General features: G+C 36.2%; 1 protein-coding gene and 1 long non-coding RNA gene across 5 annotated transcripts in view; one reads left to right on the forward strand and one right to left on the reverse strand.

Moving 5' to 3' along the window:
* The window catches only part of LOC114096562 (protein prune homolog 2), a 68,003-nt gene extending 55,408 nt beyond the window's left edge, over window positions 1-12,595 (forward strand). Inside the window, exons 5-8 of the mRNA XM_071600554.1 lie at window positions 4,652-4,754; window positions 5,394-5,525; window positions 7,006-7,092; window positions 12,493-12,595. Of these exons, the coding sequence (XP_071456655.1) occupies window positions 4,652-4,754; window positions 5,394-5,525; window positions 7,006-7,092; window positions 12,493-12,595 (425 nt within the window). The remainder of the gene's footprint in view (window positions 1-4,651; window positions 4,755-5,393; window positions 5,526-7,005; window positions 7,093-12,492) is intronic.
* LOC114096564 (uncharacterized) lies at window positions 167-17,036 on the reverse strand. 4 transcript variants are annotated; one of them, XR_011704085.1, is made up of 7 exons: window positions 15,867-17,036; window positions 14,769-14,966; window positions 13,790-13,873; window positions 5,822-5,971; window positions 891-1,035; window positions 697-778; window positions 167-424 (listed from the first exon to the last, which is right to left on the reverse strand). It is a non-coding gene; the product is annotated as an uncharacterized lncRNA (long non-coding RNA). The 4 variants fall into 4 exon arrangements; XR_011704086.1 differs by having other exon boundaries at window positions 14,769-14,909; window positions 15,867-17,035; XR_003583451.2 differs by lacking the exon at window positions 15,867-17,036 and having other exon boundaries at window positions 891-1,352; window positions 14,769-15,851.
* Window positions 17,037-21,976: the final 4,940 nt, after the last annotated feature.

A 21,976-nucleotide genomic window follows, 5' to 3' on the forward strand; every position in this document is an offset into this window, starting at 1 on the left:
ATCCGGCTAACAGACAAGTGACCTTATAGTAAACCCTTTTGTTTTTAGGGTGAAAACCACAACTGAAACACTCTCGAAATCTTCTCAGAGAGTCATTCCTCCTTTGTGCCACCCATAGGGTATTTTGGGTTTGTTTGCTTTTGGGAAATGAAACAAAGGCTGACTATAAGTGTGGCCTATGTTTATTCTTAAAAAAGGATAGAAAATACAGGAAAGTCTGTCAAAGTAAATTAGTCACCCCATGATAATCCCGGCGACATTTACCCCCTCGGCTCTTAAGGTCCTCGTGTTGTGATGAAGGCAGGCTCTGATGTTGCTGTCCTCGGCTGAGTTCTTTCTCAGTCCCCCAGCAGAATCACCTATTTGTCAACTCCTGGGAAGTCAGGTGGGCTGGTTGGATGGGTTAAGCCCATCGAGCTGGAGCCTAAATCAGGACAAAGTGATTAACAGCAGTACCGAGATGGTCGGGAAGAGCCACTGCCTCTGCCTGTCATGGCTTCTAGAAACTCACCTGAGACCTTAGGGCTAACCTGGTTTGCTGAGCTTTCTGTGCCTGCCACCTCCTGCCCTTGGCATTTTCTCCCCTCCATCATGTGTGGCAAGCTTGATTTTGTCTGTGTGACTGTCCAGTTTGTTTTGAAAGGAAGGGTGCCTTTCCTCTCCCTGGCTTTACCTCAGCCTCCTCCAGGCACTGACCTGCATGAATGTACCTCTGGCTGCTCTCATCCGGTCCATCAGCAGGAGGCCACCTTCTTACACGCTCAACCGCTTTTGTATCCTGTAGGTAAAGAGTGTTTGGATGTTACTTCTGAATTTGCCAAAGACTTGTCTTCCATATTGGAAACTTATATCCCTCTCTCAGATCTTAGATGACAAAGTTTCTTGGTTACCGATCTCTTGAGTTTGTCATCCTGGCTTCTGATGAGCATTTAAAAAGCAGACTTCTCAGCGAGCATGAGCCTTGCTCTGGAGCTTTGCCTTTTTGGTATGAGGCCGTTTTTCCCCTCTGGTCCTTAAGGAACCGTGGACAGTGATCTGTGTGGTAAATTGGAAGGGGGGTTAGCAAAAGAGTTGCAGAAGCTGGCCCCAAAGTCCGACACTGCCAGGTGCTCCCCGTGGGTTGGAACAAATAGTTCAGTCTTCAGCTTTGTCGACTTTGATATGAGCTATTGTCATAAGTCCTGAACACAATGCAGACCTGTGAGTTTAAGGCCTATCTTTGCCACTTAGTGGCCTCTGCCTCTTATCAGTCATTTACTTCTTCTGGGCTTCAGTTACTTCACCAGTCAAATTAAGGTGATCACAACGCCAGTGTTCACTTCCTATGATCCCAGAAACACTATCCCTGCCATCTGCTTAAATGGAAAAAAAAAAAAAAAGCAAAAAGTGTTATAGTTATAATTAGTTTTGCTAAGTCAAGGGCATGGGGTCACGTGGAGGCCAGAAATGGCTTTTTTTCAACTTAGAGAACACATTTAAATAACCAAGGACAATCACACGAAAGAATTTTAACAAGGAGTTTCCTGTTTCCTTTCTTGTTCTTTTTTTTTTTTTTTTTTTTCTCTTATTTCATTATAGGAGACTCAGGTAACCTTCTCTGAAATGTTGCTGGACAGATGATCCTGGAAAGAATGCGGAGAAGAGTTGCTGGCTGGTGTGTGTGTGTGTGTTTGGGTTGTGACTGTGACGTCTTTCCTTCTCTCTCCATTCCATTTGCTGGCCAGCAAACTTGTGTTACACCCCTTTCATGCCTGTCTGTGCCACCTCAGGTAAGGCTTGCCACCACTGCTTCAGATAGCCCAAGGAGGCTCCTTGGTGGGGTTGTTCCCACCCCTACCACATGTATCCTGTCTACCTCATGTTTATAAGGAAGAGAGTCTGACAAAGTAAATATTTTAAAAACCAAACTCCATATAAGTTATGCTGTTGCCAACAGGCAACTTCACCTGAAACTCTGCATATTTTAGGATAGAAATTTACCCAGGAAGCCTCTGGAGTGGGAGCGGGGGCAATGAGCAAATGATCCCACTCATTTTACTTATTGCACTTCGCCAGCAGGCATTACCCAAAGTGTCCCTGAAGCCCGATGATGATGACTCTTGACTTAGGAGGAAAACTTTCATGAGGAATGTTTTCCTTCTGCTTCCTTTCCTAAGTCACCTTCTCTCCTATTCTCTTCTTTTCCCATCTCTTCTTCCCTTCTTACAGCAACTCTAACCTAGAGTATGAGGAACTATTTCTATTTGAAAAGTCCAGCAATATTTATATAAAGAAATATTCCTCACTTAGACAGTGATCACGAAGCAGTACACTGATCCTTCAAGTGTTCCTTCCACTAAATGAGTTCTGGAGAGCACCATCTGTGGCATTCATACAGGGGCCTAATTGCCATTTAAGATGACTTCTCAAATACTATTTATAAACCCCCGTCTTTCTTCTTTTAAAAAAAATTGCTATATTGTGTGCATATATGAATATGTAACAACAAATCCCACTATTATGTATAATTATAATGCAACCAATAAAAAATTAAAATGTTGGGCCAATAAAAAAATACAGAAAAACAATTTCACAGAAACCAGAAAAAAAGAAATCAAAATCAGTCATGACCTTGAAAATATTCTGATACCCTGGAGCCAGACAGCCCCATTTATAAAGATGTGTGCTTATTTGTTTTTTTTTTTTGTTGGATTCATTATGTCTGTCGTCTCTTTTAATGAACTGTTTTTGTTGTGCTCAGTATAAAATGCATATCTTTGTGGTGTTAGCTAAGTCACCATATCCTTCGTGGATTTCCATTGAGTTATGAATTCTCAGAAATGAAATTGGTAGAACAAGCTTTTCTTGATTTAAAATATATCTCTTTCTGCCATTTCCTTCATATTTGCATTTTGAAAATAAGTTGGTAAATGCTTACATGTTAGAAAAGTTGGAACTAAAGCAGAACATCAGAAGGGAAGCTACTGTAATGTTCTTTCACAAACATGAGTTCCAGGGTGGCTGCTTCCATAGGTAGCATCTTGTAGAATATAACACCATATACAGCAACCGCAAATTAGTAATTCTCACAAGCCCACAGCTGGATATATTTTTGGTTGGTTTCGTTCTTCCCCCACCGCCTTGCAGTAGAGTCATATTCTTTTTGTAGAGAACATCTTATTAAACTGCTTTTTAGGAGTTGTTTAACCCATCCAAATTTATACCCAGTCAGCATTTTACACCAGAGGAATATTTAGAATTCTGAAAAAGTGCAACACTGAGTTTGAGAGGACCAACTCAGACATGAATGTGTGTTCTGTCCTTCTCAAAACTCTGAGGGAATCTCTATTTCATGATTCTGTTGTCCAGAACTAGATGATATTTAAATATCATTTAAATTGGGATATTAAAAAAATGATAGGCTATTTTAAAAATAATAAGTCAAAAAAGTGTCACCTAGGGCTGGAGTTGTGACACAGCAGTAGAATGTGTGCTAAACATGTTTGAGGCCCTGGGTTCAAGACTCAGCACCCCCCACCCAAATGACAATACAGGACATCGCTTCCCAGTTTCGGTGTTGAAGACGCAATTTGTTCTATACTCCTACCTACGGGGATTTGACAGACACCTGCCATGAATTTCAATGATGAGCTCTAAGGGAATAAAAAATTTGCTTAAAAGACAGAACAATGCCAAAATGATGTCAGATCTCTCAAAAGACAGGAATAATGTCCTGAGATGTGTCTACATGTTCCTTAGCCCTTGAAGTGTCAATGGCCACACTGACTTCCATTGACCATCTCCTATTTCCTCAGCATCACCTACACACAGCACTTCCCCACCCTCACCATCTTATTATTAGGAAGTAATTCTCAAGTTTTCCCAAACCACCTATTTTTATAAAACTCAAAGAGAATTTAGCCAGGCCCTTCTTGAGCGTGCCCCTTTCTTTAAGAGGCTAGGCTCTAAATTCTGGGCTCAGTTACTCTAAGCCTGGCTAGAACTTTTCTCATACACCTTATGCTACCTATTGAGTTCAGAGGTCCCAGGGGTATTACACACAAGTGACCAGGCCTTGAAATCAAACAAAGGTGTTGTACATGTCTGTTGACTAGTATCTGGTTACTGGAGTGTGTGGGTGTGAGATGATATTGCAGTTCAGTGACGAACTGAATGAATTGGGGACTACAACTAAAAAGAGCTAAAAAGAATCAACATAACCTCTTTCTTAGCTATCAGAATGAAGAAATAGTATATAAATTAGCTTTTAAAAATAAATTTGTATTATATAAATTGCAAAAACAGTGTTGCCTGGGGCTGGAGTGAAGTGCTTACCTGGCATGTATAAGCTCTGGAGGAAAAAAAGTTACTTTTTTTGATAAGTTGAAAATATATATATATATATATATATATATATATGATAGGTATAGATACATGTGCCATGCACAACTATGTACAGTACATAAAATCATCCAAATATGCTCACACTATATATTTAACAAGTTACTTGAGTATCAAAAGATAATTATATTTGTATATGCTATAGAACTCTAGTCAACTCATGCTATATCTATCATTTCCATACACATACTTGCCAAATCTTCAGATTTATCAATAGGATCTTGTTAAGAGCTTTCAATCGGTTACAAATGTTTTTTTGTTTGTCCCCCAGGATACTATGGGGACGGCCTAAATGCCATCATTGTGTTTGCCGCCTGTTTTCTGCCAGACAGCAGTCGGGCGGATTACCACTATGTCATGGAAAATCTTTTCCTGTGAGTGATGCTTATGACAAAGTGCTTTGAGTAAATAAATGTCTGTGGGTATGTAATGGCAATTAAGGGAAGTAGGTGATGTAGAATATCCTGAGCCTTTGATAAAAAGTTAATAAGATTGCTGTCAAGGAGTGTTGTTTAAGAGGCTAGAACCTTTAAAGGAATTCTTTTGTCAGTAGAACTCATGGAAAATAAAGTGAGCAGAGTTTGTTCTCCCTCTAAAATGTCTGTAACATTTCCTTTGCGCAAAGTATTATTTTTGTTTCCTGATAATAAGTTCTTAATCCACTGATGAAAACTTGACTTCATTTATCTCTGCCCTTGTTTAATATGAGTTGCCCTTAATGTTTGATGACATAGTTATCATTTCTGAAAGTCAGATTTATAACTCATGTATTTTTCTGTGGTACCTGAATTTAGAAAACAAGCAAACAAAAATTAGATAACCATACAAAGAAATGAGTAGTACCCTCAGAGAAATGATCTTAAGTAATTGCATTGTTCCTGAGATAAAGTGGTAATAAATCACAACTCTACTAAAATGTCATTCACTCTGTAATTTGTTACATAATTATGGTGTGAACAGGATGAAATACTTCACGTGGAAACTGAAAAACTCCTTTTCCTTCCTGTGATCAGATACGTAATAAGTACTTTAGAGTTGATGGTAGCTGAAGACTACATGATTGTGTATCTGAATGGTGCTACCCCAAGAAGGAAGATGCCAGGGCTTGGCTGGATGAAGAAATGCTACCAGATGATTGACAGACGGTATGTGGACTCCATTATTTAACTAGTGTGTCGACTCCTTCAACAGCTCTCATATCAGATTTCTTTTTAGTCTACCAAATATGCAGTCACATTTTAAAAACATGGAGTTATGCATGTTTAAAGCAATAAATTATAGAAATACTAATAAAAGTGTCACTTGACACCTCAAAGTTGAAATAAAGTACAACCTTCCCAGATTTTGTGAATAGAGTCAAACTCAACAGACCAAGGCTATTTTAAACTGTGCATGTGCTATTGCCAATAGATATGTGACTTGAGTGGATCAGTTAAAGTACCTGAGCTTCTTGGGTGGTATCATGTGAATTGGTTGCTGTTTCGTGCACTGGGACAATGGTGGTCTGCATAGCACTGTGCTCGTGTTTCAGTATTCACTGTCAGTTCAAGGTATCCAGTGCTTTTGTGTCCTTGAGATACTTCTGTCCATACTTTTTTTTTTTAAGAGAGAGAGAGAGAGAGAGAGAATTTTTTAATATTTATTTTTTAGTTTTTGGTGGTCACAACATCTTTATTATTTTTTTTTTTAATGTGGTCCTGAGGATCGAACCCAGTACCCTGCGCATGCCAGGCAAGTGCTCTACCACTTGAGCCACATCCCCAGCCCCCTACTGGTTTTATTAGGAAAAAACATTTTATTGCCATGTACAGGAAAATTGATATAATAAGCATACAAATTTATGATATCCAGTATGTATTACATCCCCTTGTATAAGAACATGAGAATGCCCAGTTATATATGAAACAAACCTGTTTTATGATACCAATGTTAATAATATAATGCTACAAATGCTGAAAAAATGTGCGCAAAGACCAAGAATTGTTAAAATGGTAAATTTTCTTTAAACAAAAGAAAAAAAAAACAAGACTTACTAAGATTAAATAAATTGTCAAAATTGTTATTAAGAGTGCATTCTTAGCTGGGCCTGGTGGTACACACCTGTAATACCAGTGGCTTGGGAGGCTGAGGGAGGAGGATCGCATGTTCAAAGCCAACCTCAGCAACTTTGCAAGGCCCTATGCAACTTAGCAAAACCCTGTCTCAAAAATTTTTTAAAAAGGTGGAGGGGGATGTGGCTCAGTGGCTAAGCACAGCTGGGTTCAATCCTTGTTATACAAAAAAACAAAAAACAAAACAAAACATTTTTTTCCAAAAGAGTAAAGATAATATTGACAAAAATGAAAAGCATCATTAACAAAATACACCATGGTGACTATAGATATATGCACTCCAATAATACTACTGTTCTATTTTACATTTATTTCTATGGGAAAATGAGATTTGAATCGTATATGTTTCAAATTATGTCTTGAAAAACATTTTTTGTTAATCGTGGCAATTTTGTACTTTCCATCAGATAAGAATATAGATATTCTTATTTGGGGATTTATTTTCTATTTAATTCCCACTGAAAATGGGTTAAAAGTAATAGGTATTTTTTGTTTGTTTGTTTCTTCAAAATAGATTGCGCAAAAATTTGAAATCATTCATCATTGTTCATCCTTCTTGGTTCATCAGAACAATCCTTGCGGTGACACGACCTTTTATAAGGTACAGTTATCATTCTAGTAAAAGCACTACTAGTAGATTTTTTTAGGTATATAAATTATTCTATAAAAATAATTTATAAGCTGAGAGTATTTAGGAAAATTTATTTTGACTCAACCTTTCCTGGAAAGATACTTTGTTCTACACAGCAGGAGTCCCTAATTAAGAGTTAATATTTGAATATTAATATTCCCCCCTGTTTATTGTAAAACACAACCTCTAAATTGCTTCCTATGAACATGGAACATGAAGTGATAGGACTTCCATGCCACATTAGAAAAGGAAATAGAGAAAACTTTTTCAATGATATGTTATTTTATAACAGATAGGAAAGCAGAATAATATGAAAATGGAAAATAAATACTGACCAGGTACAGTATTGTCTTTCTGTTTCATTTCTTCTGAACAAATATCATATATGTCACCAAAATTAGGTTAAAGAGTCCAGGCAGCCATTTCAAGAGTTGTATTTTGAGCAAATGTGAGGATTCTTGCTTTTAATTCAGTGACTTTGAGCAAATGTGAGGACTGGGATAGCTAGGTCAAATGGTGGTTCCATTCCAAGTTTTCCAAGGAATCTCCATACTGCTTTCCATATTGGCTGTAACAATTTGCAGTCCCACCAGCAATGTATGAGTGTGCCTTTTCCCCACATCCTCACCAATACTTATTGTTGTTTGTAGTCTTCCTAGCTGCCATACTGTCTTTGAGTGAGATGAAATCTTAGTTTTGATTTGCATTTCTCTAATTACTAGGGATGATGAACATTTTTTCATGTATTTGTAGATTGATTGTATATCTTCTTTTGAGAAGTGTCTGTTCAGTTCTTTGGCCTACTTTTTGACTGAGTTATTTGCTTTTTGGTGTTAAGGTTTTTGAGTGCTTTATATATCCTGGAAATTAGTGCTCTATCTAATGTGCGAGTGGTAAAAATTTGCTCCCATTCTGTAGGCTCTCTATTTGCCTCATTGATTGTGTCGTTTGCTAAGAAGAAGCCTTTTAGTTTGATACCATCCCATTTATTGATTCTTAGTTTTATTTCTTGTGCTATAGGAGTCTTTTTAAGGAAGTTGGGGCCTAATCCGACATGATACAGATTTGGGCCTACTTTTTCTTCTATTAGATGCAGAGTCTCTGGTTTAATTCCTAGGTCCTTGATTCACTTTGAGTTGAGTTTTGTGCATGGTGAGAGATAGGGGTTTTATTTCATTTTGTTACATGTGGATTTCCAGTTTTCTCAGCACCATTTGTTGAAGAAACTATCTTTTCTTCAATGTACATTTTTGGCGCCTTTGTCTAATATAAGATAATTGTAGTTATGTGGGTGGGTCTCTGTGTCCTCTATTCTGTACCATTGGTCTACCAGTCTATTTTGGTGCCAATATCATGCTGTTTTTGTTACTATTGCTCTGTAGTATAGTTTAAGGTCTGGTATAGTAATGCCACCAACTTCACTCTTCTTGCTAAGGATTGCTTTAGATATTCTGGGTCTCTTATTTTTCCAGATGAATTTCATGATTGCTTTTTCTATTTCTATGAGGAATGTCATTGGGATTTTGATTGGGATGCATTGAATCCGTATAGTGCTTTTGGTAGTATGATCATTTTGAGAATGTTAATTCTGCCTATCCAAGAACAAGGTAGATCTTTCTACTTTGTAAGATCTTCTTTAATTTGTTTCTTTAGCATGCTGTACTTTTATTTGTAGAGGTTTTTCACCTCTTTCATTAAGTTTATTCCCAAGTATTTCTTTTTCAGGCTATTATAAATGGGGTGATTTTCCTAGTTTCTCTTTCAGTGGATTTATCACTGATGTACAGAAGTGCCTTTGATTTATGGATGTTGATTTTGTATCCAGCTACATTGCTGAATTTATTTATTAGTTCTAGGAGATTTCTGGTGGAATGTTTTGGGTCTTCTAGGTATAAAATTATATCGTTGGCAAATAGTGCTAATTTGCATTCTTCTATTCCTATGTGTATCCCTTTAATTTCTTTTGTCTGTCTGATTCTCTGGCTAGAGTTTCAAGAACTATGTTAAATAGAAGTGCTGAAAGAAGGCATCCCTGTCTTGCTCCAGTTTTTAGAGGGAATTCTTTGAATTTTTCTCCATTTAGAATGATGTTGGCCTTGGGCTTAGCATAGATAGCCTTTAAAATGTTGAGGTATGTTCCTGATACCCCTAGTTTTTCTAGCATTTTGAATATGAAGGGGTGCTGTATTTTATCAAATGGTTTCTTTGTATCTATTGAGATGGTTATATGATTTTTATCTTTGAGTCTATTGATGTGATGAATTACATTTATTGATTTCCGTATGTTGAACCAACCTTGCGTTCCTGGGATGAACCCTACTTCATGGTGCACTATCTTTTTTGATATGTTTTTGTATTCAATTATGGCAAATTCATTTTAAAGAATGAGTTAATGGTCTTCTATATACTGGAAAACTTACACAGCTTCACTGCTGTCCCCAAGAATCTCAAAATCCAGCAGTGGACATAGGCAGATAAGCAAACATATACAATACAGGATGCAACTGAAACACCCTGCCAGGATTGACTAGCTGAAAACAGGAAGAAGAGCAATCCAGGCAGACGAAAGAACAGATTCAAGTACACCAAGCAGGATAGAACAAAACATGTTTGGAGAGCTGTGAATTCCAAGGAGCAAACCCCTGGAGCTGGAGGCTTTCCCCTTGCATGATTTCTTTCCTGATTCTTGATTATCCACTCAGCCTTTAGCAAAATCTGAACTTAAAGATTGGGGTGTAGCTCAATGGTAGTGTGCTTGCCTGTCATGCACAAGGCCCTTGGTTGGATCCATAGCGTTGCAAACAACAGACAACAACCAAAAGAAACCCGAATTTCATTCACACACTCCAAAGCAAGAAAGATGCTTAATGTAGTCTATCACTGGTGATGTGGGTTTGCCCAAGATTTAACAAGAAAGATAGGAGTGACTTTATGGACAGGAAGGTTGTCCAGAAGTCATAGTCCACAGGCCCAGGGTTAGAACCTTAAGGAAAATATTAAAGGTAGATATATAGAAAAAATAAAAAAGCCTTGAAAAAACTTCTTACCAGAATGCACAGTAGCTAAAAGCACGTGTGACAGTGCTATTGGCACCCAGATCAGCACAATCCCATAGACTAGGGAGGTGTGTTCATGTGAAACTATGGAGAATGTTAGAACCTTGAGCAAATTCACTTTCAGCTGGAATTTTTATATTTTAAAAATAAGTTTGCAATTACACAAATATTAGAAAACACGTTCTTCAGAAATGCATCTTCTTATTACAGGTAGGACTAAATTCTTCCTTCAGCAGTTACCAATTCCCCAGAAGCAAATTCTCTTATCAGTTAGTTTCACTGATATCCTTCCAAGTTGTTTTTTATACATTTACACATGTCTAAAATGAACCTGCTTAGATGCAAGCTGTTTGTAATTCAAATCCAATTATTGGAACACATTTTTTTGATGTTGGATTGAACTTTCAAATGAAAACTTACAAATTAAAACTTTCAAATGAAAACAACCAGAGATATGAAAAATTGTGCTCTATATGTGTAATATGAATTGTAATGCATCCTGTTGTCATATATAACAAATTAAAATTTAAAAAAATTGAAGAGATATCAGTAGAGTGAAAGTAGCAGAAAGTGGGAGGAGGGGAAGGAATGGGGAAATACTAGGGAATAATATTGATCAAATTTTATTGTTATATTGTACACATGTACAAATATGAAATAACAAATCCTACCACTATGTACTAGTATAATGCACCAATAAAAATATGGAAAAATAAAATTTATGGAAGAAAAAAAAGTATTCTAAAATAAAACTACAAAATTAAGACAAAATTGAGTTTACATATATTGTTAACATATATTTACATATATAAATAAATATATTAATTAATATATACATATATATTTACATATATTATTAATATTATTAACCTTGGTAGATAATGAAAAGACTCATTATACAATTTTTGTTTGTTAAAAACAAATAAACAAGCAAAAAGTCAAAGAAAACATAATCCAGTGACTACTCAGAGAGGCAGCTGCTGTGGGGAAGCCATGTGAGGAGTGGTCAGGAGTGTGGACTTTGGAGTCATAAACTCTGTTCCCCAGAGTGCTGCCAATTACTAATGGTGAGACCCTGGGTCTCAGCTTCCTTATCCTTAAAAACTGACAAAAGGATAATTATAGTACCTACCTCTCTAGGCTATAGAAAAAAATATATAAGTGGATATATATACATATATGTGTGTGTGTGTGTGTGTGTGTATGTGTGTGTGTGTGTGTGTGTGTAATATATATATATATATCACTTAAAATAATTCCTGGCTGAATATGACATGATTTCATTTATATGGTCGGCCCTCTATATCCATGGGTTCTGCACCCGCAGATTCAACTAACTGCAGATTGAAAATATTAAACAAATTAAACAACAACAACAAAAAAATGTATCTCTGGACATGTACAGACTTTTTTCTTATCATCATTCCCTAAAACAATGCAGTATAATGACTATTTATATAGCATTTACATTGTATTAGGTATTACAAATAATCTAGAGATAATTTTAAGTATATAGGGAGAAATGCATAGGTTTTATGCAAATACTGCATATAACTGTGTTGTGTAAGGGCCCTGAGCATCATTAGATTTTGACATCCGAAGTATGTGTATGTTGGGGGAGATCCTAGAACCAATTCTCCATAGCAAGTAAAGGACCACTGTATGTGAACCTACTAAAGTTGAACTCAGAAATAGAGTATAGATTGGTGGTCCCTGGGAACTAGGGTTGGGAAATCATCAAAGGATAGAAAATTATAATTGGAGGAATAAGTTCAAGAGAGCTATTGTACAATAGGGTGACTGTAATTAATAACAATGCATTCTAGTTTTTAAAATTACTAAGAAAAAAAACTTGTTAAGAGTAGATTTAAAGTGTTCTTACCCCCAAAAGCAATAAGTATGTGAGGTAATACTTATGTTGATTAGCTTGACTTAGCCATTTCACAATGCATACACATTTTAAAACATCTTGTTGTACACAATAAATATTTACAATTTTTACTTGTCAAGTTAAAAAAATAGAAAACAGTGGCAACAGCAAAACAGTGTCTGACCCATGATGACTATTCAAATAGTGTTAAGCTTTCTTCTTAAAATACTGGGCCAAGGTGTTACATCAGAACTTGGGGACTGGGGTGTAGATCAGAGGGTTAGGGTGCTGCTTCATATATGTGAGGTCATGGGTTCTATTCCCAGCACCAGAAAAGTAACAGACAAACAAACAAAAAAGATTTTTAAAGAAGAGACAATGACTTTAGAATGGAGAAGTAGCAGCTAATGATAATGCTTTTCTTTCTTTTTTTTTTTCTTTTAGTTCAAAATTCAGCAGTAAAATTAAATATGTTAATAGCTTATCAGAACTCAGCGGGCTGATCCCAATGGATTGCATCCATATTCCAGAGAGTATCATCAAGTAAGTCTGATGGTTCTGAAGATTTGGTAAGAAATAGTATATTTGTGGAAGAAGTGGATGGAAAATAAGTCCTTTCTTGAATAGTGGGGAAATAGTGTTGCATATTTAAAACAAATATTAAATGTTATCAAATATGTATAGTTTTTCCCATAAACTATAGTCTACTGTTCTTTCAGATCATTCTTTACATAATTTTCTTTTGGAATGATTAATTATTATTCATTTTTACCTTGAATTCTGCTTTCACTTTGAAGAAAGTATAAATTTAATATTAACCAGTGCATTCATTACTTGTGATCCCCACTCTGTACATAAACAGTAGGATCTTAGCATAGTTTGGATTTCATTATTGTCTTATATGAAGAAATTTGTCTGTAAGACTCCAGGAAAATACAAGGAAATAACTCTTTCTGTTTTCTTCTAAATCTCTTTTTTTCCCCCATGATTCCCTTTAGGTACAAGATAAGAAGGCAGAGGGCATTTGCCCAGTGGTGGGTAGGGTGGTTTTCTTGCTCAGTACAGAGTAACATGGCAGCCTGTTAAGGAAAAGCATGGGTGCTGAAGGTCTCAGAGCTTTGCTCCAAAATAAGAGTAAAAGTTAATGAAACAAGTACTTAGAGCTGGATGTTAAATTGGAGACACTTGAAAATGAACATTTCCTATCTTTTATGTTGTTGCAAAGAACCACTGCTTTTTGTGTACCTTTTTTTTTCTTCCACTGCATCTGACTCACCAGTTTTGATTTGATTGGAATTGAAAGGGACTTCACCATCAGTTCAAAGAAAAAAACTCAAATATTGCATAGCTTCCTCAATGAGATAGAACCAAAACTTTCCTCCCAATTTGAGCTCCAAAACAGTCCTCTCATTTAAAACAAACAAACAAAAAAAAAAAAAACTAGAAGGAAAAGATTCTCATTTAATGCGTATCTAGGGCTGGGGTTGTGGCTCAGTGGTAGATTGATTGCCTAGCATGCATGAGACACTGGGTTTGATTCCTAGCAAAACACACACACACACACACACACACACACAAATAAAACCTAAATAACGTATGTCTATTAGGTTATGATGTGCCTGCCATAAAGGAGTTAATTTTATATCATTGATTTAATTCCCATAGTAAACCCCCATTTTATAGATGGTCCTGATAAGTTACTTTGTGGACTGGGGTTGTAGCTCAGTGGTAGAATGCTTACCTAGCACACGTGAGGCACTGGGTTCCATCCCCACCACCACATAAAATAAAAACTGAATAATCAAAATAAAGGGATTGTATCCACCTATAAGTAAAAAGAAGAAGAAGAAGAACTTACTTTGGGAAAGAATAAGTAGGAACCAGAAAGAGATGAAACTAGAATTCAAATCCAAGTCAGCCTGGCACCCAAATTCCCATGTCTTATTATGGTAAATTTCTTATCTCCCTTAAGCTGTCCGTCTAAATTCAAATCTTAGAAGTAGATAAATGCATTCTGGTTTTTCTCCATCTCCCAAATCAGCATAAATACAGGATACTGATGGACTTATAGTGGTCAGTGGACTCAGCTGAATCAAGCAGAGTGTTTGTAATATCCTAACAATGGCGGCTTTAATCCTCAATAACATCAGAGAGTTACCACAACCAGCACACCTCACAGCTTTGGCCTGCTGCCCATATCCAAAATTCACTGCTACTCTTTAAATTTAAAAAGTGCTGGCTATGCATCTCCTATAATGCTGCCTTTCTTTGTAAAAGATGACATGATATTTCTCTCTTCCATTGGTCATTTTCCAGGTAAATAAGGTAATGCGTCCATGGTGTGGGAGAGACAATAGAATGAAAAGAGAATGGGCTTTGGAGGCTATTAGATTTGAAGCTTCCCTCCTATTTCTCAATGTCTCTGAGACTTCAGGCAACCTACTAAATTATCTGACTCTTAAATTCAGCATCTGTAAAATGGGAAAGTAATTCATTCATCATGGGATGGTCCTCAAGACTGAATGAGAACAGTGTACTTCAAACATTCAGGAAACCACCTGGCAGAGTTGGTAATCTAGAATGTTATTTATTACAATCATGTTGCTTTTGGATACTCACTGCAGTATGGGGAAATTTAATTGAAAAGTTAAATATGACCAAGGCTGTTTTAATTTGTCTGCGTATATCAGTTCTCCAGGGCTCAATGTGGGAAAAGTTACCTCAGGAAGAAGGGTCCCATTCAGAAAGATTTTCTTTTGGAGATAGATATTTAGCAGCCAGATGTTCTCCCACTTGTCCGTGTTTCTGTCTTCTGTAATCCATCTCCCTGGGATGTCCTTTCTGCTGTTTCTGTTACTGGTCTTTGTTTTCACATTATGCAGTTTTCAAATGATACAAGCCATAACATTTTTCTGTTACTAAATAACATACAAAAGACTTGATCTCAGCTAATCACATGACCAATATTCAGCTGGGATAGAGTCTATCATCAAAGGGCTTACATGATGGAAAATTTGCTCAACCAGGAATGGGACTGATTGGTTGATTGATTTGATTGATTAATCAACTGATTACAGTTAATTCTCATTATTTGTGGCAATTAGGTTCCATAAAATCATTGTAGCCAATTAGTAAATACTGAACTATTATTCCTAGGGAAAATACATTTCTGTAAGTCTCCAGTCACAACATTTTTATAACCCAATCAAAATATTAGTTGATTTTATGTATTTTTCTGTTTAAAGATACCTTATTAGTATATACTGTTGATTCATGAGCATTGAACTCAAGGCACTACAACATGTGTCTAAGCAGATCTTCTCTAACACATATATCCTCTGTGAAGCAGGTCACAGCCTTCTTGTATACAGCAACACTAGGCAACGTTTTCGGCACAACATTTTGGGGGAAATTTAAAATAGCAAAATCACTAACAAAAGAACAAAAGTGAGGAAAATACATCACCAAGTAAACTAGAAAAAGACATTTGTTTACAGTGTGAAACTCAAGAAGGCAGAGCCTCACCTACATGACCTCAGTTGGCGATGTGCACGCATACTGGGCGACTCAAACTTTTGGCCACCCTGTATGTATTCACAAGTGACCAAAAAAGTGCCACATGTTGACTATGGGACTACAAATAAGTTTCAGTGAACAGGTAAATTTTCAAATATGGAATCCACAAAGAGTGAGGATTGACAGTGTTTATTTTTAAATTATGACTCATTGATTACATCTAAAGAAAATATGTTTTCTCCCAAAAGCCAATTTGATGATTATTTGGATAGAATTTTTCTCTCACAGTTTTAAACATTTACCTGTCATTTTTCCATCCATTTGCTTATTTTCCTCATGGCATCCGTTTTTATCTCATAAGGTACGATGAAGAGAGATCTTATAAGAGAAGTGTGAGGTAAAAATCTCCTGATAACCTTCACGCTGGACCCCCTGTGTGTGCACTCCAGTGTTTTACTCCTGGGTGACCTCAACATGCTACCAAAGCAAGAGGTTGTTGTATCAGTCCTTTGTCTACCATTTCTGTTCTTTGTCGTATGTGTAAAGCTGTTGAGGTCAACCTGATCTGCAACTGAAACCTACTAAACCAGATACACCCTTGGCTTGGCCCAGGCTGCAAGCTAACTTTAACTGTTTCCAACACATTGATGTGGATGTTTCCAGCTTTATTCAGCCAGCATGTTTATGATCCCCTTGCAATTTTCACATATACCTTTATGAAGGAATTTGCAAAGGTAACCCACACCGAACGCCCAATGGGAGGAAATGACGCCATATTTAACTGTGTCTTGATGCTCCAGAGGATGGTTCTTAAAAGCAAACACACACCACTTATGTTTGGCTCTGCTTTGCTGGGTGATTCTCTCATGCTCTGCTTGCTTCTTTTTTGTTTCTTTTCTACATCGGTAATTTTTGCTCATGCAGACTGGATGAAGAACTGAGAGAAGCTTCAGAAGCAGCTAAGTAAGACTTGGTTTTAATTTAGCAGCTGGTGTGACTTTGGCTTAGATTTCAGGAATGAATGGGAAGAATCTGCATGCTTGGTGTTTTATTTTTGCATCCTGATAAGAATGCTGCATTTTAAAAATGTCTTTCTCCCATGGTAAATGCAATCTCTGCTTTTCTTTCTACAGTCTTTTCCCCATGATCTTGGTTATCTTAAGGAAAGCATTTGTCACTGTTTAATTTTTTAATATGCAATTCTAGACACCATAACAAAAGAATTGTCACAGGCACTACCACATAGGATATGACATCAGATGACTGTGAGCAGAACTTCACACATTCTATTTATGGGGGAAATGATAGCAAGTTAAAATTTGGAAGATTTTTGTAGAATCAATTTTATGGCCTTCCAAGATTTAAAACAACAGTATCACCTTATTTAGTAACTTGGAAACATTCCTTAACTCAGAGCCTCCATGATATTTTGAAAAATGCAGAAAAAAAAAAGTCATTGCTCACTATTGTTGAGGTATGATATTCAAAAAAGTAAAAGTCATAATGCTCATGAGAATATAAAATGAACACATTCCAATGATTTTATTAAACTAATTATTTAATTTGGGAGCTAGTGAAGTATTAAAGTCAATTTGAAGAGCATTGGAAAATTAGAGATATGTAGTACTTCCCTTTTATCAGCTGGATATTATTATCTTATTTGTTCCAGGACATTCCATGGATTCTGGAAAGCACAAACAGCATCAAACCCTAAATATACTGTTTCTTCTATAATAAAATAGCTGTGATAAAGTTTAATTTATAAATTAGGCAGAATAGAAGATTAACAATAACTAGTAATAACAATATTAACAACAACAATAATAAACAAATATAATAAAGGTTGTTTAAAACTCATGGATTATTCCCGGAATTTTTCATTTAATATTCTCAGACTGTGTTTAAACTGCTAGTAGAGAAATTACAGATAAGAGGGGACTACCATATAGGCTATTTACAAAAGAATGTTTGATAAGGTTGTTGGGTTAAATACAAAACTGGTTAATGTCCAGTAGGGCAAAAAACTGTAACACTGGGTTATCAGAAAGTATTTGCATCTCTGTTGGTCATAAATCTGCAAGTTAACCTCTCCCCTTACAGAGCTATAAAATAGCCCTAGAGTCAGCCCAAAGCTCCTCTGAAAAAGTACCCAATCTTTTTTTTCTTGTTCCAAGTTACAAAGAAATATTTTGAAGCTTCATGTTAAATGTAGATAAGTGCTACTCTGGAGATCCTGCCACACTAAGTAAAGTACTTGAAGCTGCTTCCCCATTTCAAATGTTGCTTACACTGTTGATTTTTACAGCAGGCATTCATTTTAACAGAGCATGAAAGCAGGAAGTCTACAAACAGTTATAAATTCTAAATGAATATGATCTAAATAATTAAGTTTTACTGCTTTGTTGTAAATAAATACCAATTCCTCATTAATACAATTTATTTAGACATTTTTTTTCTGTAACACATTTTTATTGTAAGTAGCCTATAGAATTATTTGCCTGTAGTGTGAATCTTTTGTATTAAAAATGAAAGTTTTTTTGCTTTAGAAATTTTGTCAACAGTGTAGTTAACTGTTACAATACTCTTATTCTTTTTCTTTAAAGCAAATTAACATCCATTCACATGAAAAAAAAACCCCTCAAAATAACATAATTTTTATTCTAACAGAATCTTCTTACTTTCCAACTCAACTATAACAAATAAGTAGTTGTGGAAGGAAGATTTTAGGAATCTAGGAACCACGTGTTGGTGTAATGTACAGCATTTATATGCACTCGATTGGTTTGTGTCATGAGGTTCCTCCAGAAAGAAACTTCAATGCATTCTCTTTTAGGAGGATAACATATTAATGAAATCAAGGAGCCATTTTCAAAATAAAAGATCGAGAGGAGACATCAATAATTTCCCAGCCAAACCTATTACAAAGTCATATTGTCATTTTTTTTTTCATTATTGCCATGAAATCTTGCCTCCTTCAATAGGTTTCCCCCCCCCCCCTTCCATATTGCTACTCTTCCTATTTGGCTACCATAGTAAAACAGTTATTTTTGGTTTCATTGTGTAGCTTTCTCCTTTTTCTCTCAAATACCTAAATATTTTAAATGGCCCTGAAAAGCCTCAATCTCCCTCTTAAAAAAGCACATTGATCATGCCTGAGAGTTCAATAAATGTATGCTGCAAAAATTAATGCATTTACATAAAAGTAGGTTCATTACTTTTGAACAGTGGCTCCCCAATTTTACTGTACATCACAGTCACCTGGAGCACTTATTAAAACAGTCTCCTGCTCTCATCCTGAGATTTTCTGGTTCAGCAAGTCTCAGGTGGGGCTGAAATCAGGTGGTTCCAGTGATGCTTATACTGTAGGTCTCTGCCTTAAAATAAAGGGCTAAGTTTAAAACAAAAACAAAACAAAACAAAACAAAAACTTTTTTTTTGATAGATGTTAGCAGTTTGTGCTTTTGCTTTGGATGCAGTAGATAGCAATTTTTCGAAAGAATCCACCAATTGTTCCTGTTTCATTTGATAGTGAAACTGAAAAATATTTGCCCTTTTGCATTGTAAGGAGAAAGCACTGTATTCCGTTGTCCCCCTCAGTGATTGGAAAGCCTCAGAATCCTGCAATTTTGGCCACCAATTACATTGACAACCTTTGAGCCCCTGCAGCTGCTCCCAAATCCTAGGACAAACTCTATAGGATGATTTGGGGTCCAGAAAACATGATCACTACATATCTTGGTTATAAGGCGGATACACCCAGGTTCTTTCTATTGACAGATGTGTTCTGACTTTCCATGTGACCTTATTAGAAAGCTTCGGTCTAGTTCTAACCAGAGGCGAACATATACTTTATCAAAGAACAAACCCTATCTGTCTATAGTGTTGCTTCTTTCCAATAGCATTTTAAAACAAATTTTTGCTTTAGAAATTTTATCAACAGTATAGTTAACTCTTACAATACTCTTGTCCTTTTTCTTTAAAGCGAATTAACATCCATTCAGATGAAAAAAAAAAAAAAACCCTCAAAATGACATAATTTTTATTCTAACAGAATCTGTCATGCACACACACACTACCATTTAAATAGCATGCCAAATTGAGTAGCATTGACATTCAGAAAATGATTTGCTCAGCCTGACCTGTCTTTTCTTTAAAACCTTAGATCTATACAGGAAGGAAACTACTTTCGAAGGATAAATACTACACACAGACCTATTCTTATTTTGCAAATGGAGAAGAATCCATCTGCCTTCTTTAGAGTGACAGAATTAAATGGTTTGCAAATTGCTGTTTTCTTTGGATTACTCTAAATTAAAAAGCAGAACGACTGGGTTTGGAAAACTGCCCTTTCTTGATTTCACTCCAGCTTTGCTAGGTTTTCCTAGCACACTGTCAACACTTTCTTGACCGTCCTTGTTCACTAGAGTTGCCAAATACTCTCTATAAAAATACCAGACCACCAGCAAGAAGGGTGGAGAATGAGGAGGAAAGCCACTACCCTGCCTGGGGAAAATAGCCTTCTGCCATTTAAAGAAAAGAAAGAAAGAAACAAACAAAAAACCCACTAGTCTTATCACTGAACCTCTTATATGCAAACAGATAAATTGGCTTGTAAAACTATTCACATTATGAAAGAAACTCTTGCCTTTAAAAAGGATCATAGAATCCCTTCAAATGATATTTGCTAATAACAAACAACACCAGAGGTGGAAGAAAAGTAAAAGTTGAATTATACAAAGTGTTAATCAGAAATTAATATAAAGCAAACTCAAAGTTTGCTAACAGTAATTGCACCAATATGGACTATCAAAACAGCTAATATGACACAAAAAACAAACACCTTCAAAAACTTTCACTTTATTATGTTATTGGATTACATTTTTCCTCCTGGACACACCTGGTTTAGGTTAGTGTTAGGATTACCTGTACACAGCTCAGCTATATGGAGAGATCAGTGTTCAAGGAAACCTCTGACACCAATGTTTTTTTTCTTTTAGTGTCTTGGAAAATCCTCACTCTTATGAAAACTGAAAGCTAACTGTGTTCATGTGTAAACAAAAATTAGGCTGCATGAGAGAGATTTTCCTTTGTGTATAAAATATTTGATTATTTGGGGTACAAATAAAATTTATGATATTATGTTCACTGAATAAGAGGTTTAAAAAGTCAGGAAAAATGACCAGACCAGAGAAAACCACAGCAGGTATTTGACATTTTTAAGTCTTTCTTTTAATGTTTCTAAATCATGGGCAATTATTGTATTTCAAAACCAATGTGGAAAAAGTCACAGCTTAATCTCATCATCTGCTCTGATGTAGATTTGCTCAGTAATAGCAATGGGACCACATTAAACAGTTTCAAATGCCCCAAATCAGTTGTGCTGACTTAGCAGTATGAGTGGAGAAAATGTTGACTACTTCCTATTTTTTCCTTGCACTCAGAACTAGCTGCCTTTACAATGATCCAGAAATGTCTTCTATGGAGAAGGAGTAAGAATTCATCATCAATAAAGCTATGTGGTTACCTGTGGTTGTATGGTGGGGCTCCGAAAACAAACAAACAAAAAATGCATCCAGGATTGGGTAAAGCCCGTTTAGATGTTCAGCTTTCATGTGCTCCATTCCTGAAATTAGAAACTCAAGAGAAACTTGCCAGCTTCATGCTGTCTCATTTGTGATCACCAGTAAGGACAACCTAAGTCTTTATGTGAATTCTGTTTTTCTAATCCAAAAGTGCAGAGAACATAAATATTGGGGCCAGATGTAAGAACAGTTGGGTAAGAGGAATGCAACTCTGCTTTCTGAATGACATCATTTGTTTTAATTACTGAAAACTGGACTTCCATGTTAACAATATTTTGGTGGATAGGGAAGAAGTATCCTTGTTTTGCAAGTTCCAAGAAGCAGTTGAGTCTGCATGGAACTTCAGGAATGACCTAATTGGATGATTCCCATTCTATGAGAAATAGAAATTTGACACGCATTGCATTCATACCATGTGCCAAACTCTATAAAAGCTCATCTACAGTATCTGATTGTAATCTTCTGTATAAGCTTCTGAGGTACATTTTGCAGATGAGGAAATAGAGGCATAGACAGATTATCTAATTTTACAGTCACAAAAATGGCCCAGAGCCAGCTAGGTATGGTGGTGCATGCCTGTAATCCCAATGACTCTGGAGGCTGAGTCAGGATGATCGTGATTCAAAGCCAGTCTCAGCAATTTAGTGAAACCCTAAGCAACTTAGCAAGCCCCATAAAAAGGGCTGGAGATGTAGCTCAGTGGTAAACTGCCCCTGGGTTCAATCCCTGGTACCAAAAGAAAAAAAAAAAAAGACCCAGAACTGAGATTTGAACCTTGGTAACTCAGATCCAAAGGTAGTGATTTATAAGTCAGAAAAAAGTGGTCTACA

Source organism: Marmota flaviventris, chromosome 13, assembly GCF_047511675.1.
Source record: "Marmota flaviventris isolate mMarFla1 chromosome 13, mMarFla1.hap1, whole genome shotgun sequence".
Taxonomy (NCBI): domain Eukaryota; kingdom Metazoa; phylum Chordata; class Mammalia; order Rodentia; family Sciuridae; genus Marmota; species Marmota flaviventris.